Below are 24,750 nucleotides of genomic sequence, written 5' to 3'. Positions count from 1 at the left end.
GCGTGCGGAACCGCATTCAATGCGAACGAGTGCTACGCGGCGAGTATTGAATAGCGAGTACCGCCGACCGGCGCCGGGAGTGCTGGCGCCGCCCGTGCGCCGGCCTCCCTGCCCGTGGGGTTGGCCGAGGTCACACAGTGCTGAGTCGACGGCCGAGCGGCCGGGGCGGGTGTGCTGGGGGGTGACGTCACGCCGGGATTGCTGGGACGGGACGGTGAGACTCCGGACAGCGCAGTCTGAGGAGGTGAGCATGGGTGGGGAGGGGATCGACGGCTGCCTTTTAGAGGAAGGTCAATATGCGGTGTGTCATTTGGACTTCCCTTATGGCTGGGATGTGTTTGATAGTCCATATAGCTGGTCGGTTTCGTTTATCTCTAGATGCCAGAGTTAAACATTGTTACATTTAACACCAGAGGGTTGAGGTCAATGTCAAAAAGAAGGTCTCTGTTTAGGTTTTTCCATCGGCACTATCCGAATCATATAATAGTGCTACAAGAGTCACACAGCAGTGTGCATGATTACACTTACTGGCAAGCAGAATGGGGTAGCCCCATATATTTGTCGCACGGGCCCAGTACCCACGATGGCGGTGTGGCGGTGTTATTACCCAGATCCCTAACCTTTGATGTCACTGTGTTGCACAACGATAATGATGGCCGGCTTCTCGTCCTTGGTTTTAATCACGAGATTCTTAAATTTGCGCTGCTCGCAGTATATGCACCCACACAGGGACATAGTCAGCAGCAACTCACCTTTTTTAGTAATATGAAACAAAGGTTAGACGTCATTTACGAGGAAGGTTACACAGAAATTTGTATAGCTGGGGATTTCAATGTCCAGCTTTCTCCCCTAGACGTACAAGTAGGTCGATTTAGAAATAAAAGACCGGCGCAAACACTTAGAAGCATGTTAGAGGACTGCAGTCTGGTCGATGTTTGGCGGGAGCGGCATGCAAATACTCGACGGTATACATGGCGAAGATACAATCCGGTGCAAGGATCCCGTATAGACTATATCTTTGTATCTCAGAGCATGTCGGCTAATAGTGTAATTAGAAGGGCTGAGATCAAACCGTGTATTTACAGTGATCACAGTCTTGTTAACCCTCTAATGCCCACACATAGTTCAACGGTTCCTAAAATTAGCACCTTGTGACATATGATTCATTTTGGGTCCCTTGTTCGAAATCTGGAGTCAAATATTTTTTAGCAGTTCAAATTTCGAAAATAAATTTTGTATCAAATATGATACATTGGGCATTCCACTTGGTAATTTTTAGTGGTATCAGACCACACAGAAGGAAGTGAAGACATAGATGAGAAAATATATATTATTAAAAATTTCAGTGATAAAAGTGGCAGTTAAAATGTGTAAAATGCCAACAAGACATCCTTTACTGTGCACTTTTTATCAGAACATTTTCTGAATAGTTCATTGGCATCCTTCTTGTATCAAAATGTCCTTTCAGTCGGTGCTTAGGGGGCAACGCTAATCATAGGCATCTATTTACGAGTGCCTTCTATTCCTTCAATTTCCACGATACGGCGCGTTGCACTTGTGCAATTTTTCATAATTCAGACATGTGGGCCGTGTTTCTCAAACGTAGACGCGTTATGCATACTTGATATAGAAATGAAGACATTACAGTTGGCTCGCGGTAAGTGGTTTAAGTGAAGCAGTTCTAATGCAAAATGCTGGACAGCCTGCCGACGGACCGGAATCAATGCCAAAGACGATGTTGGTTTATCTTCATGATAGCCGGACAATCTCGGGTGACTGAAACTCTCAGCCTGTGAATCGTTTTATTTTTCAATTCAGATGGTTTATTTACACCAAAACAGGTACATTTAACAGCACAATAAAATGATGCGGCGAGACATTATGCACGGGTGATCCAGATCAGAAGGGCGGGGCAGCGGGTCGCATGGTTGCCTACTTCTTAGATAGGAAATCAAAGGAACCACGCCCTTCGGTCCGGAGTCTGTCTTCATGGCGAGCCCGTTTAGCCAGCTTCCTCTGAAGATGACGATATAGTTTTCCACTCCACATTCAATCTCTTACTACTGGGATGAACGGAGGAGATTTGAATCGCAGACAAATTGTGAGTCGTTCTCCAATATGAATGAAAAATGCTGGCTGGCTGCTAATGCAAGTCTTCAGCCATGCCCAGCTAACAAATAGACCCACAAGACATAAATAAGCCCGTCCACAACCCCTGTTGGAATATCGAAATTGTGCAAGAGACCGCTGAATCCTCCTGTCCCTAACATCAAGTCTCAATTTTTGGTTTCACGAGTATAAATGCTCGCACGGATGATCGTTCCTTGAAATCAACAAGCTTGTCATCGATAGCATGTCATTCCTAACGTGGTTTTAGAAGATATGGTCTGCTAGTGTCCTGCAGATCAAAAAGTTCACTATTGTCATCGTCAAACAGTTGCAAAACCATATTCCTATGAGCGTTAGAAAAGTCGAGATGTATGAGGCATGTAAGGCCACTCATAGAAAGCTAGATGTTGGAAGATTGACAAGGATGAGAGGCGGCATAGGCGTACCAATATCGTTATGACATTTTAAGTCTGGAGCGAAATAGAGTTATCTGGCGCAAGAGGTGCGAACTTCACAAATTTATGCATCTTGTACCATCGTCATTTCCAATGACTCACAGGCCATTGCAATGCTTATCACCTGAGAAAACTATGGTATTGGCACACCGTATGCTGCAGCGGCGAAAATTTCATAGAAAATATTGGAGTGCTATGCCCACTGTATCATATCTAGTATCCCCAAAAATAGGGGTCCATATCTTTGACCCTGAAAAAGTTGCGATGTTTTGCAACATACTATGATATATGTTGAACATTTGTCTCACAGTATACCAAGTTTCTTTCCAAATAACTAATTTTTTGTTTTCAAAATGCTTAAATTTACACTTGCATCTCAAATTGATTTTCGGCAAAGGACAAACTGACCCTCTTCAAAATCACCTGGTGGGAAATTAAGAAATCATTACTTAAAAATTTTGCCACCAGGTGGTTGCCAAGACGTACCACTTCTGATACAGCAGGGTTTTCAACAATTTTCACCTCTATGATTAGCAGGCGAATTTTCTGCAAATTGACTTACAGATATGATACCGGGGGCACTAGAGGGTTAATCTAGAAATGTGCGTGCACACGAATGATAGGGGAAGGGGCCTGTTCCGCTTCGATAACCGCCTGTTAGAAGACCTACAGTTCGTTCACGAGGCGAGGCAGGAGATTATGAAGGCTAATGGCGGCCAGGGACTCTATGAGGGAATTGTTGATCTGGGATTGAAAATAGAAATGTTACTAAGTGAGATCAGGGTGCGTTGTATGAAAATTAGTAAACATAAGGCTCAAGAAAGACGAAAAGAATATAATGCACTCATTGGCGACTTGGATAAGCTTCAACAAGAGATAGCGGAAAACCCATCAGCTGAGCGAGTAGATAGGTGCAGAGCGTTACAAGAAACCTTGGACCGAGCGGAAGAAGAAAAAGGTAAGATTGCCATGATACGATCGGGGGCTAGGTGGTTAGAAGAAGGGGAGAGGCCAACAAAATACTTTTTGAGGCTATGCGAACGTAGAAACAAAGAGAAAAGTATACATGTTTTGCAGCGAACTGACGGGGAAATTGTCACAGGAAATAGAGAAATTCTTAATTATTGCAAGGATTATTTCGAAGGCTTGTATGCTACTCAAGCTTTGGCTGACGGGCCGCCCGATGTGGCCCGTTTTCTGATACCCGCAGATTTTCCCAGACTGAGCCAGGCAGATAGAAGAAAATGTGATGGCGACATAAGTAAACAGGAATGTGAAATAGCATTAAAAGGGATGATGAATAATAAAGCCCCGTCCGTCTCCGGATTCTCTAAGGAATTTTTCCTACACTTTTGGCAAGAAATGGGTGATCTCGTTGTTTTATACATTAACCAGGCTAGGGAAGAGGGTACTTTTTTCATCACCCAGCGTAGGGGAGTAATAACTCTAATCCCAAAGAAAGGCGACCTCAAGCTTATCCAGAATAAACGACCAATTTGTTTACTCGATATCATCTACAAGATAGTGGCGAAGGTTCTAGCAAATCGCACGATGTCGGTCATTCGCGACATCGTGTCGCCGGATCAGACAGGGTCAATACGCGGTAGGTATATTGGGACGAACCTCCGAACCATCGCTGATGTGATTCATTACACTAACGCGGACAAGCTAGAAGGAATAATTATGGCCCTCGATTTCCGCAATGCTTTCAATAGTGTTGAGCACGCGTTTCTGTATGAAGTTTTAAAACTGTTTAACTTCGGCGAAAATTTCATTCAATGGGTTAAACTTTTGCACAACAGAAACGAGTTAGCCGTTATCAACAACGGGTTCACCTCACCATGGTTCTCAGCAGGTAGGGGACTACAGCAGGGATGTCCAATGAGTGGGCTACTCTTCGCACTCGTGCTAGAAACTCTAGCCATTAAGATCCGTAGCGCGAACGAGGTCCGAGGTATTAATGTATCGGGCGAGATTTTCAAGTCAACTCAATACTGCGACGATATGACCTTATTTGTACAGGACCACGTATCTGCTGTTAAAGCCATTGCCTTGGTTCGGGAATTCGGCAATTTGTCTGGGCTAGAATTAAATATGAGGAAGTGTGAGTTTATGTGGGTTGGCTCAAAGAAAGACTGCGAGCAAACAATCTGTGGATGCTCACCAGTTAAAAAAACGAAAATTCTCGGTGTATGGTTTAGCGCTACCCAGAATTGTGCACCTATCAATTTTGAAGCCATCGACTCACGGGTTAAAGGCACGCTCCAAGACTGGTCACAAAGAGCACTCACCCTAAAAGGGAAAATAACGGTTGCAAAAGCCCTAGTAGTTTCTCAACTCGTGTATCACATGGTTGTCACAAGAATGGAAGAAAAGCATTTGGCCATGATACAGAGCCACATCATGAACTTTCTGTGGCGAGGACGGCCGCCCAAGGTGGCCAAATCGACGATCATCATGCCCGTCGAAAAGGGGGGATTAAATGCACCGGACCTGTTATTAACCAATAAGGCGTGCAGAATATCTTGGCTTGGTAGGATGGCAAAGCATAAGGGAGCAACGTTTGTGAAAGCATTGCAAAATAGGCTAGGGTTTAGGCTCGGCAATGTTTTAAACACAGACTTTGAAGAACGCTGGCTAATTAACAGACAGGTCCCGGATTTTTATAAAGAAATGCTACTCTGGTTTCGGAGCATACACCCAGCGAAAACTCCTGAATGCGGTAAAGCAGTTAGGCAACAGCTGTTATGGCAAAATAAGGCACTCAAAGTCAATAATAAGACTTTATTCAACAAGCAACTAGTTAGAGCGGGAATTTGTCTAATAGAAGACATCGTGGACGAGATGGGCGTTATCATAAGCTGGGAATCGTTTTTACTTCGACACGGCATCCGCATCAACCCAATAACATATATGGGATGGTGTCGAGCCATTCCGGCTAGTTGGAAACGATTAATGCGCGGCAGCTGCCAACTGTCACCCGAAGATCGAGACTCAATGCCGTCACTCTCGCTACGCGGTAAAGACATTCCGCTAAGCCTATTAAAAACTCGTGCCTTTTACGAAATCATGCGCGCAGAACGGTTACCGACAGCACAAACCAGATGGGCAGCTGAAGGTACAGATTTTGGCATGGACTGGGGAAAGGTATACGCATTGCCGTTCCAAGCTACAGCGTCGACCAGGCTGCAGAGTTTGCAATATAGAATAACGCACCGTTACTTTCCAACTAGAAGATTTTTGTTTATTCGTGGTGTAACCGAGGATCCATTTTGTGATCATTGCGGTGAAGTCGAAACATTGTCCCACCTATTCTACACCTGCTCGGCAGTCCAACCATTTTGGAGCGCGTTATTGGAAGTAGTTAACCGTAAAGTAGGGAACGAAATTTTCACCGAGAGAGACATCCTGTTCGGTGGAACGAGATTCAGGGCAGTCGTGAATTTAATATTGCTTGTCGCGAAACAGTTCATAGTATACTGCCGCCATGGAGAATGTGCACCCAATCTACGGGCGTTCCGGCCATCATTACTTAAGTCTTTTCATATGGAGAAGGTTATTGCCATTAAAATTGGAAAACTGGATGAATTCAGAGAAAGGTGGGCGCCGTTTCTACAAGACGATGCCTTATGTTTGTAGTGTGCCACTGTCCGTGATTCGTGTGCGCTGAATTCCGTGCCTGTAATAATCGTGTATAAAAGAATAGAATAAAAAAAAAATGTCTGTCTCTGTCAGTAGTATCAGCACATGACCCACCTCACTTCCGACGTGGAACGTGGTCCAGCGGCGGTCATATCTCTGTCCGTTTGTCCGTCTTTGTGTCAGTCTGTATCAGTAGGCGATCCAGACGTGGACGGGACGGCCAATACGGCCGTGTCTCCGTCTTTCTGTGTCTGTCTGCCACTGAGTCAGTGTCTCTGTGTCTGTCTGTCCCTATCTGTATCGGTAGATGACTCACCTCAGTCCTGATGTAGACGGACCGGGTCGGCCAGCCGCGTCTGTCTGTGACCGCGTCCATGTGTCTGTCTCTCTGAGTATCTGTATCAGTAGATGACTCACCTCAGTCCTGATGTGGACGGACCGGGTCGGCCGGCCGCGTCGCTCTCAGTGCCGCCTCCGATGGTCCCCTGCTGCAGTGTGAGGACCTGGCCGGCCGGCAGCGCGGCCAGCTGCACCGTGCCGTCACTCAGCGGCTGGCCATCCAGCCGCAGGTCCTGCTGACACGGCGGCATGTCCGTCTGCGCCTGCAGCACGATCTTCAGCGTGGCTGCCGGGCAGGGAGCACAGCGGTCAGATGACGAGAGGGGTATCACGTGGAGGAGAGGGTCTACATAGCGGACACAGCGTCAAGTAAATAGCTGCTCTAAGTCTACACACTCGGTACTGTAGGGACTAGAAGGTGTCAATACACATGGCATTTAAGCTACCCTGATAACTAAAAGGCGTAATGATTAAAACAAAATGGTTGCATATAATTGTTTTAACTAACTTTGTAACTTAACTGACTTTGTTTTCGTTCGGAATGCGCCGTTCGGAATCGTGCAAACAGGGCACGCCATTCATTTCGACTAGTCCCGAGCCGCGCCCCTGCGTCCACTCACAGACGGTCTCCGAGGAGGGCAGTGTGATCTCCAGCATACGGCCATAGTACATAATTCTCAGCGGGGTCACCGGCTGCTCGGCCAGCGGGTCGCTAGGGTCGTCCCCGAACGCCACCGAGACGCCCACACTGACATCTGGCGGCTGGTTCAGCTCCTGAATCTGCACACCGTCGCCGACAGGTGGCACCACCTGCGAGTCCTGCGGTATCACTCGGTTCACAGCCTCCTGCGAAGAGAGAGGAAAAGAGGGAGAGAGTTCATAGCAGGCATCAGCGAGAGGAGAGGGAAAATGACGAAGGTGAGCAAGACAGTCAAACATGGACAGAATATTTACAAGCACCACCCATTCTAACCTTTTGAAGTCAGTAGCGGCAATAATAGGAAGCTGCATGGCAATAATAGGAAGCCCCATCAATTCAACATGCTAATGAGTGGAAAATTAATTCTACCACATCCATAATCTCTCCGCCATGAGTAATTTCTAGACTAAACTGTCATGCGTCTCTTGAGATAGTTTTATTCAGCTCTCTGTAAAGCCATCCCGAGGAGAACGACCGAGTGAGGCTGGCACATAAACCGGCCACTAAGCCAGCCCTCCTTTAGTCTGCAGCCAGTCATGTGAGGTTGGCTCTCAGAGTGTCCATGCCCGACGTCAACTCAGCTCCTCCCGTACCCAGCTTGACGTCACTCGTCATCGTGAGGCGTCACTTACCACCAGGTTCCAGCCGGTCTGCTCCAAGTGGGCGAGCGCCTCGCCCACGTCATCGATACCAGTACAGGCCTGTGAAGTCACAAATTAAATGTCACCATTTGACACGCAGGTGTAATAGTGATGCAGGCAGCTATTGATACTGTCACATTGTGTTAAAGTGATTTGCGGCTGAAGGAATACAGACATTTAGACACATTGTCTTATTTTGCGATGTAACCGTGCCAGTACTTGCTGATGATAAGGCTGAGGTCGCACTGTTTACCCTTCAGTTTGCTATATTCTGCATGAAAGATGTGTGTGATCACTGATCTACAGTCCGTTCCATTTCAATTTTATAGCGCCCAACACCCCCGTCGCTTTACATCACGAGTCACCCGCGCTTCGCAGCGCATTTTATCGCATAGTTTCGCACAATGACCGGTTGCCATCCGAGGACACCCATCCCCCAACTCGACCCCCATTTCCTACCATGAATCTTGCATCGCCCCCGCTAAGTACCTAGTTTCCCGCACTATCGCGAGGGGACGCGGAAACGGCTACGATAAAGTACCGGAGAGAGGCACGCCAGCAGCGAGTGTAACCTCTGAACTCACGGCAGGGGGCCAAGAGGCCCACCGGTTGTGTAACAGTCTAGCAAATTAACTCATTTCGAAAGGGACTGATGGGAGAGTCTGAGAAACGAGGACAAACTTTCTTTTCACAAACTATCTCGATATCTACTTACTCCTCGGAAGACAAAGAATGGAACATGTTAATCGTCAGATTATCTTTGACATGAACATATAGAAATAGTCAATTTTAAATATTTCCGGAAATCATTATTAGTCGATTTTAAATATTTCCGGAGCTCATCATTGGCGATTCCCATAGCGCTGTGATGAAAATAATTACGAAACCATGCCTCGGAAAATTGGCACTCCACCCAGCAGCTCGACTGATTGGTGTAGCAGCTGATGAGTTATGTTCCTAAAGACATCCCATATTGATTCGAATCCTGACAGGCAAATATGTGTATCAAATGTAGGAACTGCAATGAGCAGAGTTTAACTGAAATTTAATTTCTTTGATTTCACTCGTCATATTGTTCAATGTTCACGAGCATCAAAAGGGGCCCCATGCTCACTAGATGCACTACAAGTCAAATATAGCATGGTGGATCCGAATTGCTGTCGGTAGAACTTACCTGAAAATTGGCCAGTAGTTCTTCCCTGTTGCAGTCCATGGTAGCTATCAAAGGCTGCAAAGCACAACACTGCAATCAATTGGGAGCTGAAAACTGACACAAGTTTCAGTGATCGTCAGTCCTCTTGTTTGCCACATATGTCCAAACATATAGCGTAAGCCGCCGGCGTGCGCCCTCGCTAGATACGACGGTATCGTATTTCGTTACCCACTCGGGCTTTATCTACCACTGCGCACCCTATACAGATAAGATAAATTGGTACAGAAAGTCAGATAGTTTAAACAAAAGTTTCATCAACATGACTGAAGGTCTGCATGGTGGTGGATAAAAATAATGTAAGGATATAGGTGTACAAAAATAAACTATAAAAACAAAGATAGAAGGGAACAAAAAGATTCCTATTTGTATTACCAGTAGCCCAGTAGTCACGAGATATCAATAACTTTTTGTGTTGGAAATCTAGCATACAATTACATGCATGTAATGTTTCAATCAATATTGATGGCACTATACTCTGTTCCGTTTCAAGTTTGCAGCCAAAGTGCCCTGCTGAAAACAGTGTGTGATTTCTGTGTATACAGCTGTTACATTTTAAGACGCAAATTCTTGAGCGGAGGAGCGATCTGCCGAAGAAACTCCAACTGCAAGCTTGATATGGAACAGACTATAGCAATCCAACTGATATCTTGGCCTTAGCTGCTGTAAAGGTAGTATTTTGTGTACTTTCAAACTTTCTATTATATGTAGTCTTCAGTGGATTGTAGTGTGTGCACTGTACAATGCAAACTGCATGCCAGATTTGCACAATGTTTGCTAATTCAACTCATGGTTACCTGTGCTAGCAATAAGTAGGTACTGGGAAATTATAACACTAATTTAGAATATATTTGCTAGGCTCAGATGTATCTCCCACACCACAGGCACAGACTACTCTTTACCAATGATATGACAGTATGACATATGATCCACGATAGTAGTCTAAGACTGCATACCTAGGTCAGCTTTCAAACAATAATATTGGGTTAGGTAGCTGCTTGAGGCTACCCAGAGCATTGAGTTGCATAAATGAATTATTTGTGGAATCATTATGATGGATACAGGAAAAAGATGCAATAAAAAGAATCACAATTTGTAAAGCAGGAGCCTGTCATCAGCCTTAGTCCATCAGGTTGACTTGTTGAAATGAAATTATAGCAATAAGAAATCCATCTAAATGAGCATTGTGTAATTGCTGTTTTTACGGCCACAGTGATGGAAAAGTATATTTTGTGTTGATGCTAACTTGTTCAGGATTGAGGAAGACAAATAAGAACTGAATAAATATATAAGTAAACTCTTAAGGTTAGCTAGCCTGCAGGCCCCAGCTATCTGTCAATTACTCATGTCCTAGAGCTATCTGTCCCACCCACAGCTATCTGTCAATTACTAACGTCCTGCAGCTATCTGTCTGCTGTCAACTGCTCATGTCCTGCAGCTATCTGTCAATTACTCATGTCCTGTAGCCATCTTTAATTACTCATATCCTGCAGCCATCTGTCAAAAGCTGCTCATGTCCTGCAGCCATCTGTCAATTACTCATTTCCCAGGCACTTGGCAACTAGGATATAATTAAGTGTGAGACCAGGATTTCTTTAGAAAAATGTAAGGTACTCATTATTTGAATCAATGCATCTAGACAGATAAGCTAAATAGCACTTAATTCATATTGTAAGATGAAAGGCAGGTGGGCTACACATTGTTACCTACATCACTTCTTCTCTCTGTGTCACTAACATCTAATCAACAACATTGATATCAAGCACAGATCTTTAAGTAAAAAAAAAAAAAACATGCAAAAAGTATGAAAAATACAAAAGTACATCACAAACACATGGAAAAAGAATCACTTTACAGGTGCAGACCAGGGCTTTTAAGGGGACTGGGGCTACCTCCAGCCATTTATTAACACAAAAAAAACTCTTCTCCCTGTGCTCAACTTCCAGCAAGAAAAACCTTGAAATGTTAACAAGGCTATGAGAAACAAATCTACGTGAGCACAGGAGAAACATTACCGTGGCCCTGATTTGTGGTGCTAGCCACAACTGGCGTGTTTCCGTTTCGCCAGCTTAAGTCATAAGTTGTGGTCATGTAGGTATATGTCATGTGACTTGGGCCCAACCACAACTTTTCATTAGCTTTACAACAGCAGCAACACGACTGAACTGATGATGTCGCTCAATGAAGATGAAGGTGCCCAAATTTACCTCAAATATCACTGGAAATCAAAATTGTCAACCACCCTAGCAGTACCAGTGGCCAGCAGTGTGCAGTGAAACAGGGCCCTTGAGCCCCTTTAAATAAAATAAATTGGATGGTGCTAGTTCCAATAATTGTCACTTTTAAAAAGAAGTGATTTCCATATAAATTAATAAAAGTATAAGTTTCAATTGTAATTTAGGTGGGATGGCACCTACCGGTAAATATTTACTTTAGGTCCGCAATATTATTTTAACAAGAAAAAATGCACATTCTTACACTATTTGATGTCCTGAATTCAGATATGATGCTTAAATGCATCAAAAATGTAAAATAAGATACTAAAACCCCAGCACATTACACCGCACTGCTGCACAATACACACTGAAGAAAGCACGCTTCCACGACAAAAACGAAACATACAACGCTGCCCTATAAAAGAAAAAAAATGATGCGAATATTCATTAGTTTTCGACGTTATGAAAATGACGTCATAATACCAAAGCACAAGAAAAACGGTGAATAAAAAAGAGAAAATATTTAGCAAAGGTAATAGAGCATGAGAAAATGATCAGAACATAACCAAACCTTACCTAACCTGACCTACTGATGTTTGCCTACTGGGGGAAAAGGAAAAAGTGACTTGCATGAATAGATTGCAAGCAATGGTAAGTCAAATATTTTTAGGTTAAGTGGTTATGCATCAGGCTTCAGGCCTTCGGCCTGAAGCCAGATACACAACCACTTAACCTAAAAATATTTGACTTACCATTGCCTGTAATCTCTCCTAAGGCATTGCCTTCGGCACTGCACCGCTCCGCCTCGATTATTTTGACGTCACTTTCCTTACAATTTATTATCATCCGTAATTTCGCTCAACCTTGGTTGGACCATTTGTAGCGGGTGCGCCGCGCAGACACGTGCAGTTCCCGTCGGAGGTGGGGCCGTTGGTGGTGATACTGGTGATACTAGTGTACTGGTGCTTTTAAATTGGTTTCTAGAAGGAATAAGTATCAGAAATGAAATCAGGAGGTCTTAGAGTATCGTGTGAATGACTTTTAATTACCCCTCTGTTTTGCAGACCTAAAGTAAATAAATACCCACCTACCTACCTTGGTAATGAAGTTTAAATTTAATTTAAGTTGGACTTGTATGGAGATTATTAAAATGTGGATTATTCCATCCAATTCTCCAAGGATGAGTTGCACTAAGGTAAAAATCAACTTCGTTTTAAATCTTCGATAAAATCGGCACTAGTTGTAACTTGCTTGAACAAGGACAGTCTCAATGTTCCCAGTCTGAGTCACCATAAGGATATGAACAGTATGAGAAGCTACATGAGAGCAAGAAGAGCTATTATCAGCAAACGTGCTTTATTTTCTGACAAAGGCCGAGCCGTGACCAAACAAAGGATTATGGCCAACTATCCCCATTGCCCACCTCCTCCTCAACACTGCACGCGCACTGCAAAACATTTCCTAAACGCGCCGCATTAATCACGTAAGCAGAGGAGCAAAGTAACGCATGTGAAAATTTGTGCTACCAAATCACTTCACGGAGAGGGATTTTTAAAGACAGTATGCTTATTTCATAAAGAAAATGTCACTTATCATGCAACAGGTATAAAATGTGGCATAAAATAATATTTGATACACGATATTTTTGTAAAAATGAGCAACCCACCTTTTTTTATTTTTAGGTGTTGAATAATATTTCTCTGAGTAGTAAAGAATCTTGGTATTTCTGATATGGTAGCTCAGAACTTGAACTGCAGTGATTTAATATTATTTTATCTAAATACGGATTTTTGCTATATTTTGCGTGATTGATGACTGCAGCCCAGAATCTGCGTAACATATTATATGTTGAATGGTTCTGATGAAAAATAAAGCTTGTGGAAGAAGTAGGTTTTAAACAAAAAAAACTGTCAGCTTTAGCAGTGAATTAGTAGAGAGAAAAGATTACCTTTTGTAACGAGCGTGCGGCAAAATAACGAAAAAAGGAAGTTAAACATCAATTTACCGGTAAGTTTCACTGTCATTTATGTGTCTTAACGTAAATTCATGGGTTTTTTCCCATATTCATGGCATAGTACATGGATATGGGTTTTCCCATGTTGTCTTGCTGTAAAAGTGGCCACCGGTCTTAGTTAGGACGGCCGGTTTGTTTTGCGCGGCGTAGTTAGGTCGCCGCCCTCCTCGCGAGGCCGGTAACGTAAGTTAGGGCCACTAAAAAAAAAAAAAAAAAAAAAAAAAAAAAAAAAAAAAAAGCGGCCACTAAAAAATAAACTATGAAAAAAAAATCATTTGTATGCGCGCGCAGTGTATATAAATTTGTATCATTTACATTTACTGACTAGTGACTAGTGACTATTATCATTTGCAATTCAAATTCGATGCAGCAAGAGAGGTATTTGAATCGGATTTGTTATACATCTCAATCTGAAAATGATTATATGGTTACAGGTTAAATAAATTGATCATAAATGTTCAAATCTGCATTCTGCATCTTTTCTGCAATCTGCAATCTGCAATCTGCATGATTTAATATTTTCTGTTCTGGGTGAATTCAAAATCGATATATTTAACGGCATCCAGGGTGTTTTTTGCTTTAATTGACACTTGGTTGCAGCAGTTTAATTTAGATAACTGAAGGTCAAGAAAAATCTGGAAATGTGCTGCAATTGAATTGGGGCCCTGTTTCACCCGTGATAGCAGCACGCTGCTTTTACACCTTACCTTACCTTACCTTACCTTAGTTGGTCATCGGGTTATAAGGCCACTCGGCCTATGGGTCCCGCTCGTATCGAGTGAAAGGCATAATCGGAGAGGCTATGGTCCTTAGTACGGGGTAGGGATGTCGAACATCACGCTCGACCAGTGCCGGTCCAGCCGCGCCTTGAAAGACGACAGCGACTCAGCAGCGACAACGTCTGTTGGCAGGGCGTTCCAATCGTTGATGATTCTGACGCTGAACGCGTTCCTGCGAGAAAGATGCTTGGCGTTTGGTTTCCTCAGCTTCCACTGGTGGCCTCGCGTGTTTTGCGCTTCGTGTCTCGTCAGCAGTGACTCAAGCGGCACATCCAGAAGTCCGTGGAAGAGCTGGTACACGGTCACCATATCTCCACGACGACGGCGGTAGTGCAGCGATGGGAGGCCGAGGCGGCGAAGCCTGTCAGGGTACGGCAGGTCTCTGAGGTCCGTGTCAACACGTGTCAAATTGGGTTTCCATGGAAACATCAACAGGCCCATTGCTCCAACACTACCACAAGTGTGACGTCAGCTCGCGCAATTTGATAGCAGCGTGGTAGCAGCGTCCCGTGAAACACCGCCTGGATGGATGTTGTTGCGGCCGCCAAACACGGCTGACGGGTTGTTAGTTTGTTGTGTTTTTTGCTCGCGTCTTAATACACTTGCATGGAGTCCTCCAAGAGTGTCAGGTGCGCCTCACAGGTGGCGAGCAAAACAGATGTTTTCACTGTGCCTCAGGGCATTATGCCACCTGATGCTTCCATACATCGGTGTTCAGTCTCTATGGAAAAGCAAGCTAAAATGCTTTGCCTCAGTTCTGCGTACCATTTCCATGAAAACCGAGCACCAATACCTAGTAGCATCAGCCAGTGGCAGGCTGTTGAACAGGGCTGGGGCCCTGGTATCAGTCGGGCAAACTGCAGGGAGGCAATCTAAAATAAGATTAATCTAATTTCAGATTATGACGTCACGAAAATGGGCGGAGCGATGACCATATAAGGAGTGATAATCAATATTTAGATTATATTTCCGACATGTCCACATTCAAACCCTCCATATCGGTCGAAGAAATGCTCATATCGGTGAGATTTTTTGCTGAGGTACAGACGAAACTCGATTCTACATGCGAATGGACCGGCACATTTGAAATTGGACTTTGGGAGTTAGGACATGAATAGTCAAGGTCACCGAGGAATGGGCAAGTGCACTCATCTTGACCTACTGGTGATGACTCACTGACTGATGACAATACTGTGCAATGCTAACCAAACATCCTCTTTTTCAGGTGATTCTTACCTGGCTTGTTCAGTGGTCTTCAAGCTACTTAAGAAGTTTTGCATTCTTGATCATTAAATAGGTACCTGTCATACCATGAAGAGACTTAGAACAAGAATATCATTGCATGAAAGGTACAGGTAAGCTTTTATTCTTAAATCATACCATTTCAAAATAAGGTGTGATATTGCTATTGGCTGCACTAACATTCCGTATTCTAAGAAAATAAAAATTTCTTTTTTATTTGTCATGCATTTTACACCCCCTCTTGCTGGGCACCCCAAAGGCCACATAATGACAGGCAGCAAGATTCAGCACAGTTCAAAAGGGAGTAAAAAAGCGGCCAATCACAACAAAAGTTTCAATACCCTCGAGTTGATCAATTTTACACATACCCTGAAAATTTCATGACCCTGAACCAAAGGACCTTTGACCAGTCACCTATTTCTCGAGACCATGCTTGACCAGAATCGAGATTTGGCGTATGGCAGCTCACATTGTCACACACACACACACACACACACACACACACAATGTTTATTAGCAGAGACAGAAAGATTCCGGAAGAATGAGGCAGAGGGATGCAAAAGCGCAGAGCGCTTGAGTTTAAGCATCACTCTGAAAGAAAATGCAAACAAACGAAAAAAAAACTCCAGCCAGATGAGATTCTAAGCATGAGCTATAGAAAAACATTGACAGGCGTAACATAAAGCATACGAGTTGGCTGTCGCCGCCACGACAGACACCGAGCAGTAGAGCAGCGTGCGCGAGCCACAGCACGGTCAGCCCGGAGCGCCACGACCAACCGCGGCCTGATCCCCTAGGTCAATGTCGTACTGTTCAGTGAGCTGTAAATCGGTTCGATTTTAAAATGAATTTTTGAAAGAGATGTGCGACTACGCTGCCGCTCTCATCGTCCAGAGTCTAACCGTAAATCAGAATGTCAAGTTTTTGTTTTGGAGAAATTACATTGAACTCAATACCTAATTGATCGTATATTGTTTGAAACAAATCAAGCCTTAGTGGTTCAAATAATGGACAGTCTAGAATGTAATGCCGAACGTTCTCGCTTGGAAAGCCACAAGCACACACAGACGTTTCACTTTTTTGAATTTGGAAGAGATGGGAGTTAAGGCGACTCATTCCGGTTCTTAGTCTTGTGTGCAGAGTATTTCCTAATTTAGACCCAGTTATGTAAAATTTTGGAGGCTTGGTCACCCCCAGCCGCTCAGAAATCGTCTTTTTGAAGGATGTTCGTGTCAGGGATCGGATGGACTCAGGGAGATCATTCCAGTATTTAGCTGTCGATGGAAAAAATGAACTGTAGTAAGAAGTGGTGCGGCTAGGCGTCGTTGTGTGTGCACTGGCGTTTCTTAAGATTCGTCCGGTATTTTCAGCGCGTGTGTGCGGCATTATCATTTTTATATAGTGTGGTATATGCTCGTCGTGACCGTTAAATGTGTGATAAAGTGTTATTTTATGCATGCGTCTTCTTGTCGATAGTCTATCCCACCCTAAGTCGAGTAAAAGCTTGTCCGTTGGTGTCCTAAATAAGGTTGCTGTCACAAGTCTTGCCGCTCTGTTTTGTAGTCTCTCGAGTCGCATGGCGTCGTGTGTCGTGATATGTCCGTCGTATACTGTGTCGCAATAGTCGAAGTGTGGTCTGATATATGTCTTATAAATTTGGTCGAGAATGGGCCTGGGTACGTATTGTGCAATTGGATATAGTGGGCTTAATGCTTTGTTGACCTTTTTGCAAATTTTGTTGATGTGATGGTGAAAATGTAGGTCATTGGAGAATGTCAATCCCAGGTGGGTGTGATTTTCATGAATGGGTATGGGATTCCCACCAAATGTGAGACGTGGTGTTATGAAATTATTTTTACGTGAAAATGTTTGCTGGACTGTTTTTGTTGTGTTGAATGTGATTGCCCATTCTCGACCATATTCATATATTTTGTTAAGGTCGCGTTGAAGTGAAAGTTCTACATCGTGAATGTCTGTCGTTGAGTGCGGTGCGTGAAGAGATGTGTCGTCTGCAAAGAGTAGAATGTCATTGTCAATGTTTTGTTGAAGTCCGTCAAGATACATTAAGGCTAAGAGGGGTCCGAGTACAGAACCTTGAGGACAGCCAGCATTAACAATTTGTTGGTTCGAAAAGGTGTTATTTATTTGTACTCGTTGTCGTCTGTCACTTAGGTAGGAAGTCAACCAATTTAACAGTGAGTCAGTTATGCCAAAGTCGTGTTTGCATTTGTGTAATAGTCCTTGATGCCAGATCTTGTCGAAATATTTTGATATGTCCAGATAAATTACTGTGAAGTCATGTCCTGAGTCGAGTGATTTGTGCATGTTATGGGTCAAATAAAGTAACTGTTGTTCTGTGCTATGCTTTCTCCGGTATCCACTCTGTTTGTCAGTCAATAAGGAATGTTCTGTTAAATGATCATAAATGCGTTTGTGGACAATTTTTTCAAAAACTTTTGAGAGTGAAGATAAAAGACTGATGGGTCGGTAGCAGGTATAATCAGATGGTGATCCATTATTTTTATATATAGGTTTTACATTAGCCTGTTTAAACGTTGAAGGATAAATTCCAGAAGCGAGAGACTTGTTAAACAATTTCGAAAGTGGGCCTGCTATGATGAGTGCAGATAGTTTTAATATTCTTACTGGCATTTTGTCCGGGCCCGTGGATTTATTAGAGTCAAGGGAGTTTAAGATTCGTAGGACTTCTCTCTCAGTTGTCTCAATTGTACCGAGGGTAGGAATCGGCGTGTGTCCGTGTGTCCGTGTGTTTCCAGTCTTTTTGTGGTTTCAAACGTTCAAACATGTGAAGTGATGTTGGTCCCATGCATTATGTTGAGTGTCAGGTTCACGTGAAGGTCAGGTAAGCTCATTTACCTTTGATGACCTTGGTTCACTTTTTTGAGTTTTACATGTTCCCATGCGATTCTAGTTTTTGGAGTTGATTTCGAATTTACCAACCATTTGAACATTTACGAATTAGTTTTGGTGCCCTCGTAACATGTTACGAAGCTGTCAGTGGCGGTTGGCACATACCCGACAGGACTCCTAAGTCCTAGGCAGGGCTGCGGAGTCGGAGTCGGAGTCGGAGTCGGTCGGAGTGGACAGTTATGACCGGAGTTGGAGTCGGAGTCGGAGTCGGAGTCGATTTTAGAAACCCAAGCCGGAGTCGGAGTCGGAGTCACCGAAAATCTGTCGACTCCGCAGCCCTGCTAGGTCTGCGGAGTCGGAGTCAGGAGTTGGAGTCGGTCGGAGACGACAATTCTGCCGGGGTCGGAGTCGGAGTCGGAGCTGGTTTTTGAAAGCCGGAGTCGGAGTCGGAGTCGCCGAAAATCCATCGACTCCGCAGCCCTGGTCCTAGGTGCTGGTTGACCTGGCCTGACCTGGCCCGTCCTGGTCTAAATGCACAAAGACATCAGCTGTGATCAAAACTAACACGAAATTCGTGATCAGCACCCCGAAAACCCCATAGCAGCCTCACTTAACGATGTTTTAACAGGTCCCGATTTTCCCGACTTTTCGGTCATTGACCTGACCTGGAAGGTCAGCCAAGGACCCAGGACCTTAAAGTTGGGTATCTTCGGCTTCCTTTCGTCATGGGCAGCACGCTCATTTTTTCCGCTTAGCTCTAGCTCGATCAGGCCCCTGTACCCACATCCTGTATAGTGTACAGGGTGTCCCATAAGTTCGTTCTCACCTAAATTTTACGCTTTTAGGCTCTCTTGCTTAACGGCACGCTGAAATTGGTTCGTTACTGGGCTTACGTGGTTGCCATGGCTGGTAGAAATATGCTCCACAGTAACTAATTTCTGTAGACAAAATAGTTTTTGCTAGAGAGCCCGTTTCCTAAACAGACGGCTAACGCCGCAACATAGAGGTCTCCAATACGGGTACGTCTCGGTATTTAGTCAGCACGTGACCATTCGCGACGATTGAAGGTGATTGAGGCCTACCAGTCTGTAGACGATGTCCATCGCTAACTGGACGCACAGTCAGCAAGTGACACCGATGATTTGTCGGGAGTCAATCATTGCAAGTTTATCCTCTTTTTTGTCAGCTCTCAGGAGTGAGCCATGTGGCCAAAACTGTGTGGCGCCAAAGTGGCCATCAAAAAGGTCAAAGGGTTAGAAAGTTGGTAAGCAGACTTTTCAGGATGGATTACCAGCTGTCTAAGAGTGTTCTTTCGGGGTACATAACTCAATGTGACTTAAGCTTTGCTTACCGGAGGGCTCAAAACAGTCAAAAACGTCTTAAAATGGCCAAACATGAGTTTCGTGATGCCTGAGGCTAAAAAAACTAAAGGGCTGAGGACATCAACCAGGTCATCTGGACTAACTAGTCCACGTTCGAGATGAAACACCCGTCCAAACCCGAAAACAACCCCATAAGGGCGAAGGAGGAGGCCTCCGTTTCGTCCCGTTATGTTCCTATGCGAAAGGCCAAGGTCACGGTATTGTGGGGTTATAGGCGTCCAGACGCTGACCAGGTTGCGATTGGTGTCCCATAAACAGCTTTGGGAAGCATAATGCTTTTCTAAGAACATCTGGGAGGAGTTTCAACCCTCAAGCTGAGCTCGAACCGCGAGTATGAACACATTTATAGAGGAGAAAATGGCATCCGAGAGGTCGTAGGCCCATCTTCAGGCAAGACAGTGCATCAGTGCACAGGTCAAGCAAAGCTTAAAAGCGGTGCAAGGAGACTGTGACAGGCGTTTGTGGCAAGACCACATGCCAGGCACCTCATCGGATCAAAATTTCATAAAAATTTGTTGGTTATGCTGAAAATTAGGCTCGTCAAAGCGTAGCGCTGTTCCAGCCTCGAGGAGCTCACGACGCATGTCAAGTCAGTCTGGATTAACTTTAAGCCTGCTATGCAGCCAAACATGCCGGTTGGCATGCCGCAGCATGTGTTCATGTGTTTGCCTATTAAATGGGGAGCACATTGAGGGGTCACAAATATATCAAGACGCAATGTACTCTGTTTCACATGCAAATATAATGTGAGAACGAACTTATGGGACACCCTGTACATTCGCGGCTGGCAAAATACCAATACGGGCGAGGGCCGAGGGTTAACACGCCTTTTGTGTGGTACCACTAGGGTATTGTTGATTTATTTGTGCCATGTTAAAGGAAGATGCTGAATCAGCCTGACGCCTGTTATTGTTGGTTTCAGGCGGATCCGTGCTGGAATGGCATTGGTTCCTTATGCGGTGCAGACCCTCTGTGGTAACATCTATATCAACAGAGATTATGTTTTTGACACACTGATGGAGCCACTCTTTTGGCTTGTGGACAACTTCGCAAAAGCCATTGGACCAGTGAGTAACCTCTCGTAGAACTTCGGCCGGCTCCTCGGCCGGCTCCTACCCAGGAGATGGCAGTAACTGGGAAGTGTTCGCTCGGTCGTGGGGATTAACGCTGTGCCAGCCAGCGCCCCCGGCCGCAGGTACACGGGCCTGATCCGCCTTTAAACAGATCCTTCGGTCCGGTGACATGTCCCGAGGGCACGGCCTCGCTTCATGTCCCGGAGCAGCCCTCTGACCTGCCGGGCCCGAGAAATCGGGATAGCCCCAGCGTGCGCACCAGTGCGGTGCCACCTGGGGTGCGTGACAGGAAGCGTGCGGTCAAGGCTGTCCCGCGTAGCGGGTGCCGAAAACGATTCGTACCACTGCCGTGTATATAGTGTACTAACCCAGCATGAATGCGAGCTACTAACGACAAAAAGCCCGGGTCGGGCACCAAAAATATTAAAAAAAAAAAAAAAACCTCTCGTAGAACTTTCTATGCATAATGGTGGTAAGCTGAGTATCAAACTGCACAGACTGTTCTCGAAATTCACACCGCGGTTTGAGATATTTACCAAAGTTTTCCGTTTCACACCGTATCATTTTCCGGCGATACATCATCAGGCAAGTAAATGCGCACAAAACCACTTTGCATTGTAGTTTGTTATATGCTAGATACGTATCTGCTCTACACATATATTTCTGGTAACGATCTTTATTATCTGTGGCTCTTGAGTGCTCTTAAAACCTCCCCTTCCTTGTGACTGAAATATCGGTTTATTTTTCTCCCGTCTTCTGATGGCTCCCTCTAACCGTGACTGTCCGCGCGTGCCCAGATTTTCGTGTGCGCCGTGGTGGTGCTCACCAGTCTGTTTGTGTACATCGCCTACACCATCGGCATCCCGTACTGGTGGGAGCGCAGTCCGGCCGCGCTGGTGGTGCTCTTCATCGTCGGACACTGGATCCTCGCTAACGTGGTGTTCCACTACTACTACGCCTTCACCACCTCGCCGGGACACCCGCCGCAGGTAGCCACTTTGTGGTCGTGAGGTTGACTTGGGAGGGCGGGGCTTCGGCGTCCGTGACTGCTGCGTCCTGATGGCAGTGTTTTACATCGATTGATACCAGCTGAAGTCTGTTGGCTCGCTACGATGTTAAATTTTTATAATGGTCTAGCGTATATTATCGTGTAGTATTTACCAAACCTTACTGTTCCTTACGCGCTCATAATGTGCTTTATTTTCAGTTTTCAGCCGATAATCGTTGCCTCGCCAGTCGCCATAACTATCTCTGTATGTATTCTGTTATGTATGTCGATCTCACATCATTGCTGTCTTCCGTGGCTGAATCCGATTTCTCCTGGCCTGGCAGGGTGGTCTGATCCCAGAGACGGCCAGTATCTGCCGCAGATGTATCGCGCCCAAGCCTCCGCGCACTCACCACTGTTCCGTGTGCAACAAGTGCGTCCTCAAGATGGACCATCACTGTCGTATCCTTTCCAGCGACAAACGGAGCGTGCTCGTGACTTGATGGTGCTCTATGTGGTTGTTCTTTTGGCTGCGTGTAGTTGTATTATATAGGACCGTTGCTTTTCCCCGGTAATTAGCTACAGTAAATGTCAATAACTATCAAACATTCCTTGGGACGTAAATCTACTCAATAGGTATTGATCACGAGCCTAAGCGTTGATTGAATGTTGCATCCACTTCCTTGACGGCACCGACACAGCGTGGCTGAACCAGTGTGTGGGCCACTACAACCACCGCTTCTTCTACATGTACATGGTGTACATGGTGCTCGGCACCGTGTTCGTCATGGCGTTCGGCCACGACATCCTACTGACGGAGTACTACAGGGAGAGAACGGAGCTGGGGCTGGACCTCCGGCCGGGAGATAACGTCACCACCGAGGTCGGTTCCCCAGCCGCCAGCGCCGCTGAAACCATGGGACTCTGAATGTTAGCGCTGACTTATTATCATTCAATGCATAGTACTTTTTTATAAATTTAGTCCGAACCTTTTGTTTGGAAGGAGATTCACAAGGACATAGCCCCCGCTAAGCGAAGCTTGTTGCATGGACCCTGACCTCTTTCCTCCGATCGCGCAATTCCAGTTCTATGGCAGAATTCAAAGCTTAACGTGCGCACATAGCCGCGTACGGCCGGTCACCTCACTGACTTCGCCTGGTTAAGGAATGCCACCAAGCGCAACCATACCTGTCAGGAGGCTCATAAATGTCGAGCGCTCGTGGTGCTTCGAACCCGTACTGTTATAACCGGGAATGCGTGCTCTCACCACGCGAAGTCCAACGCTCTACCGACTGAGCTACGCGACGGGCGTTTTTGGAGTATCAGATCTCAATGAACTTGTACCGATCGCTGTGAAGAATACTTGTTAGTATGAATTGTCTATTACTTAGTGTGAATTGTCTATTACGTGTTTGCACTAATTTCCTGCTGATGGGTTTCAGGCGTCATCTTACGGCAATGTTGCTCCGACAGTGACAAGGAACGTCACATCAACATTACCTGGTGGACGGAGGCGGAGGTTCTTCATACTGTTCGAGTCTCTAGTATCGTTAGGTGAGCTACTACATCGTTAGAGTTATTTTGCGATAAAGGCTTCGTGATTATCAACCTTTTTAGGGAAAAGTCATTCCGGTATATCCCTCTTTAAGGCCGCTTGTCACAACCATCAGATTCCGCTTGTCTTTTGGGCATGCGATGAACTTGTGCCTGAAACAGTTGAGCAAGAAGAAAACTGACTTCGTATTATCTATTTTACTCTTTCAGGCATATTTCTGGCTCTGGGTGGCCTTTCCGTGTGGCACGGGAAGCTGATAACTCGAGGAGAGACCAGTATCGAAGCGCACATTAACGCGAAGGAGACCAAGAGGCTTCTGAAGCTCAATAAGGTGATGCCCATTTTCTTGCCGCTCCTTGCGCGAAGTCGGTGACCGCTAAGTTTGTTAGTTAGGTATATCCAGGAATGTTATGGGTTGTGGCTGCGTTCTGTGGTTCCAGCAGCATACCGTAAACTCTGGCTGAAATGGCTACGTGTGCGGAGTGACGTTTTTTTACGGTTCTTGAATGCTTTTGACATTAGCATTGTGTAATACGCTTTCTTGTCCGGCAGATTTATAGAAATCCATACAATGCAAATCCGAAGGAAAATTGGCGAATTTTCCTCGGACTGCACTCTGGAAGGTAATGTACCATGTGATGGCCACTCATTCAGTTATTCAGAATCGTGGTCAACTGTTCAAACCGTGATTTCGTTCATAGATCCCAAAATGATTTCAATCAGTTATACGTCTCCAATACGTTCTAATTCAATCGCATGTGAACCAGTACCGAGACGGTAACCGTGGTTCGCCTGGCTGACCCCGCAGAGGCTGGCGACACATACTGTTACCCTCTGCCCACCTACCGGACGGAGACGGTCTAACCTGGAGGATACCGCCCACACGACCGCACGTGAAGATCCTCTGATGGGACGGCCGGGGCCGAAGGACAAGGTGGCCAGACGTGATATTCAAACTGCCAGACGCACAAACGCGCTGTTTGTGCTGGTGATCAATTAGTGTATTATTTTCATAGCATTTTCATGAGAGGCGAAGTCTATTTGATACGTATTTCCCTATTTAGAGCGTTTATTGTGTTGTGATGATGTGATGAGGCTGAGGGCATCCAGAAGACACCGTCTTTACAACTGAATGCAGCAATGATTTCCGATTATTTTGTTTAGAGTGTCGTGATATTATTTATTACATATCTACTTTTTTGCGTATTTATGTGCATTCCATGCAATACAACCATGTGTTTTGATCATTGATGATTTATCATTGATTGATCATTTTGATCATTGATCATTGCTGATCATTTTGATCATTTGGTCTTTTGATCGTTTACGTAACGTCATGACCATGGCAGTCGAATTCAGTGGCATTTAGAGGGTCATTTAGATCATCAATAGGTAGATTGGTTACAGAGTTAGTCGTTGGCTGAATGACAGCAAATGCGGCGACGGGTGACAACACCATTCTGTAGGTACGATGACAGGCGTGAAGCTGCGTTAGTTGGAGCAGACTGACAGTTTTTAGAAACTTCAGCTGATG

At 45.1% G+C, this 24,750-nt stretch overlaps 2 protein-coding genes across 16 annotated transcripts in view; one reads left to right on the top strand and one right to left on the bottom strand.

Moving 5' to 3' along the window:
* Positions 1–12,806, bottom strand: part of LOC122383218 (FAS-associated factor 1-like) — a 32,426-nt gene extending 19,620 nt beyond the window's left edge. Inside the window, exons 1-5 of one of the 6 annotated variants that reach the window (XM_043369398.1) lie at positions 12,408–12,806; positions 9,061–9,114; positions 7,878–7,946; positions 7,166–7,391; positions 6,624–6,831 (exon numbers count right to left, since the gene is read on the bottom strand). In XM_043369398.1, the coding sequence (XP_043225333.1) occupies positions 6,624–6,831; positions 7,166–7,391; positions 7,878–7,946; positions 9,061–9,099 (542 nt within the window). In that variant the 5' untranslated portion in view covers positions 9,100–9,114; positions 12,408–12,806. Of the gene's footprint in view, positions 1–6,623; positions 6,832–7,165; positions 7,392–7,877; positions 7,947–9,060; positions 9,130–11,574; positions 11,684–12,407 lie in introns of those variants that run through there. The other 5 variants (XM_043369401.1, XM_043369399.1, XM_043369400.1 and 2 more) reach the window with 5 other exon arrangements.
* Positions 226–24,463, top strand: LOC122383220 (palmitoyltransferase ZDHHC16B-like). 10 transcript variants are annotated; one of them, XM_043369407.1, is made up of 10 exons: positions 226–244; positions 15,331–15,460; positions 20,523–20,667; positions 21,471–21,662; positions 22,006–22,123; positions 22,363–22,544; positions 23,104–23,215; positions 23,426–23,547; positions 23,769–23,839; positions 24,025–24,463. In XM_043369407.1, exons 2-10 carry the CDS (start codon positions 15,417–15,419, stop codon positions 24,122–24,124), a joined length of 1,086 nt encoding a protein of 361 aa, XP_043225342.1. In that variant the 5' UTR covers positions 226–244; positions 15,331–15,416; the 3' UTR covers positions 24,125–24,463. The 10 variants fall into 10 exon arrangements, with proteins under 10 accessions (XP_043225342.1, XP_043225345.1, XP_043225338.1 ...); XM_043369410.1 differs by lacking the exon at positions 226–244 and adding an exon at positions 13,250–13,319 and having other exon boundaries at positions 15,331–15,454; XM_043369403.1 differs by lacking the exon at positions 226–244 and adding an exon at positions 13,250–13,319.
* Positions 24,464–24,750: the final 287 nt, after the last annotated feature.

This window comes from Amphibalanus amphitrite, unplaced genomic scaffold (genome assembly GCF_019059575.1).
Source record: "Amphibalanus amphitrite isolate SeventyFive unplaced genomic scaffold, NRLGWU_Aamphi_draft 000158F_arrow, whole genome shotgun sequence".
NCBI lineage: Eukaryota > Metazoa > Arthropoda > Thecostraca > Balanomorpha > Balanidae > Amphibalanus > Amphibalanus amphitrite.
The sequence above is the reverse complement of the archived record's forward strand: the minus strand, read 5'-3'. Positions and strand labels throughout refer to the sequence as shown.

Bases quoted from the DNA above. Each gene is read 5' to 3' on its own strand.
- LOC122383220 (XM_043369407.1), top strand. From the start codon at position 15,417: ATGAAGAGACTTAGAACAAGAATATCATTGCATGAAAGGTACAG. The intron at 20,668-21,470 runs GTGAGTAACCTC...GCGCGTGCCCAG, and splicing joins TCGCAAAAGCCATTGGACCA to ATTTTCGTGTGCGCCGTGGT. The intron at 23,840-24,024 runs GTAATGTACCAT...CTGACCCCGCAG, and splicing joins CTCGGACTGCACTCTGGAAG to AGGCTGGCGACACATACTGT.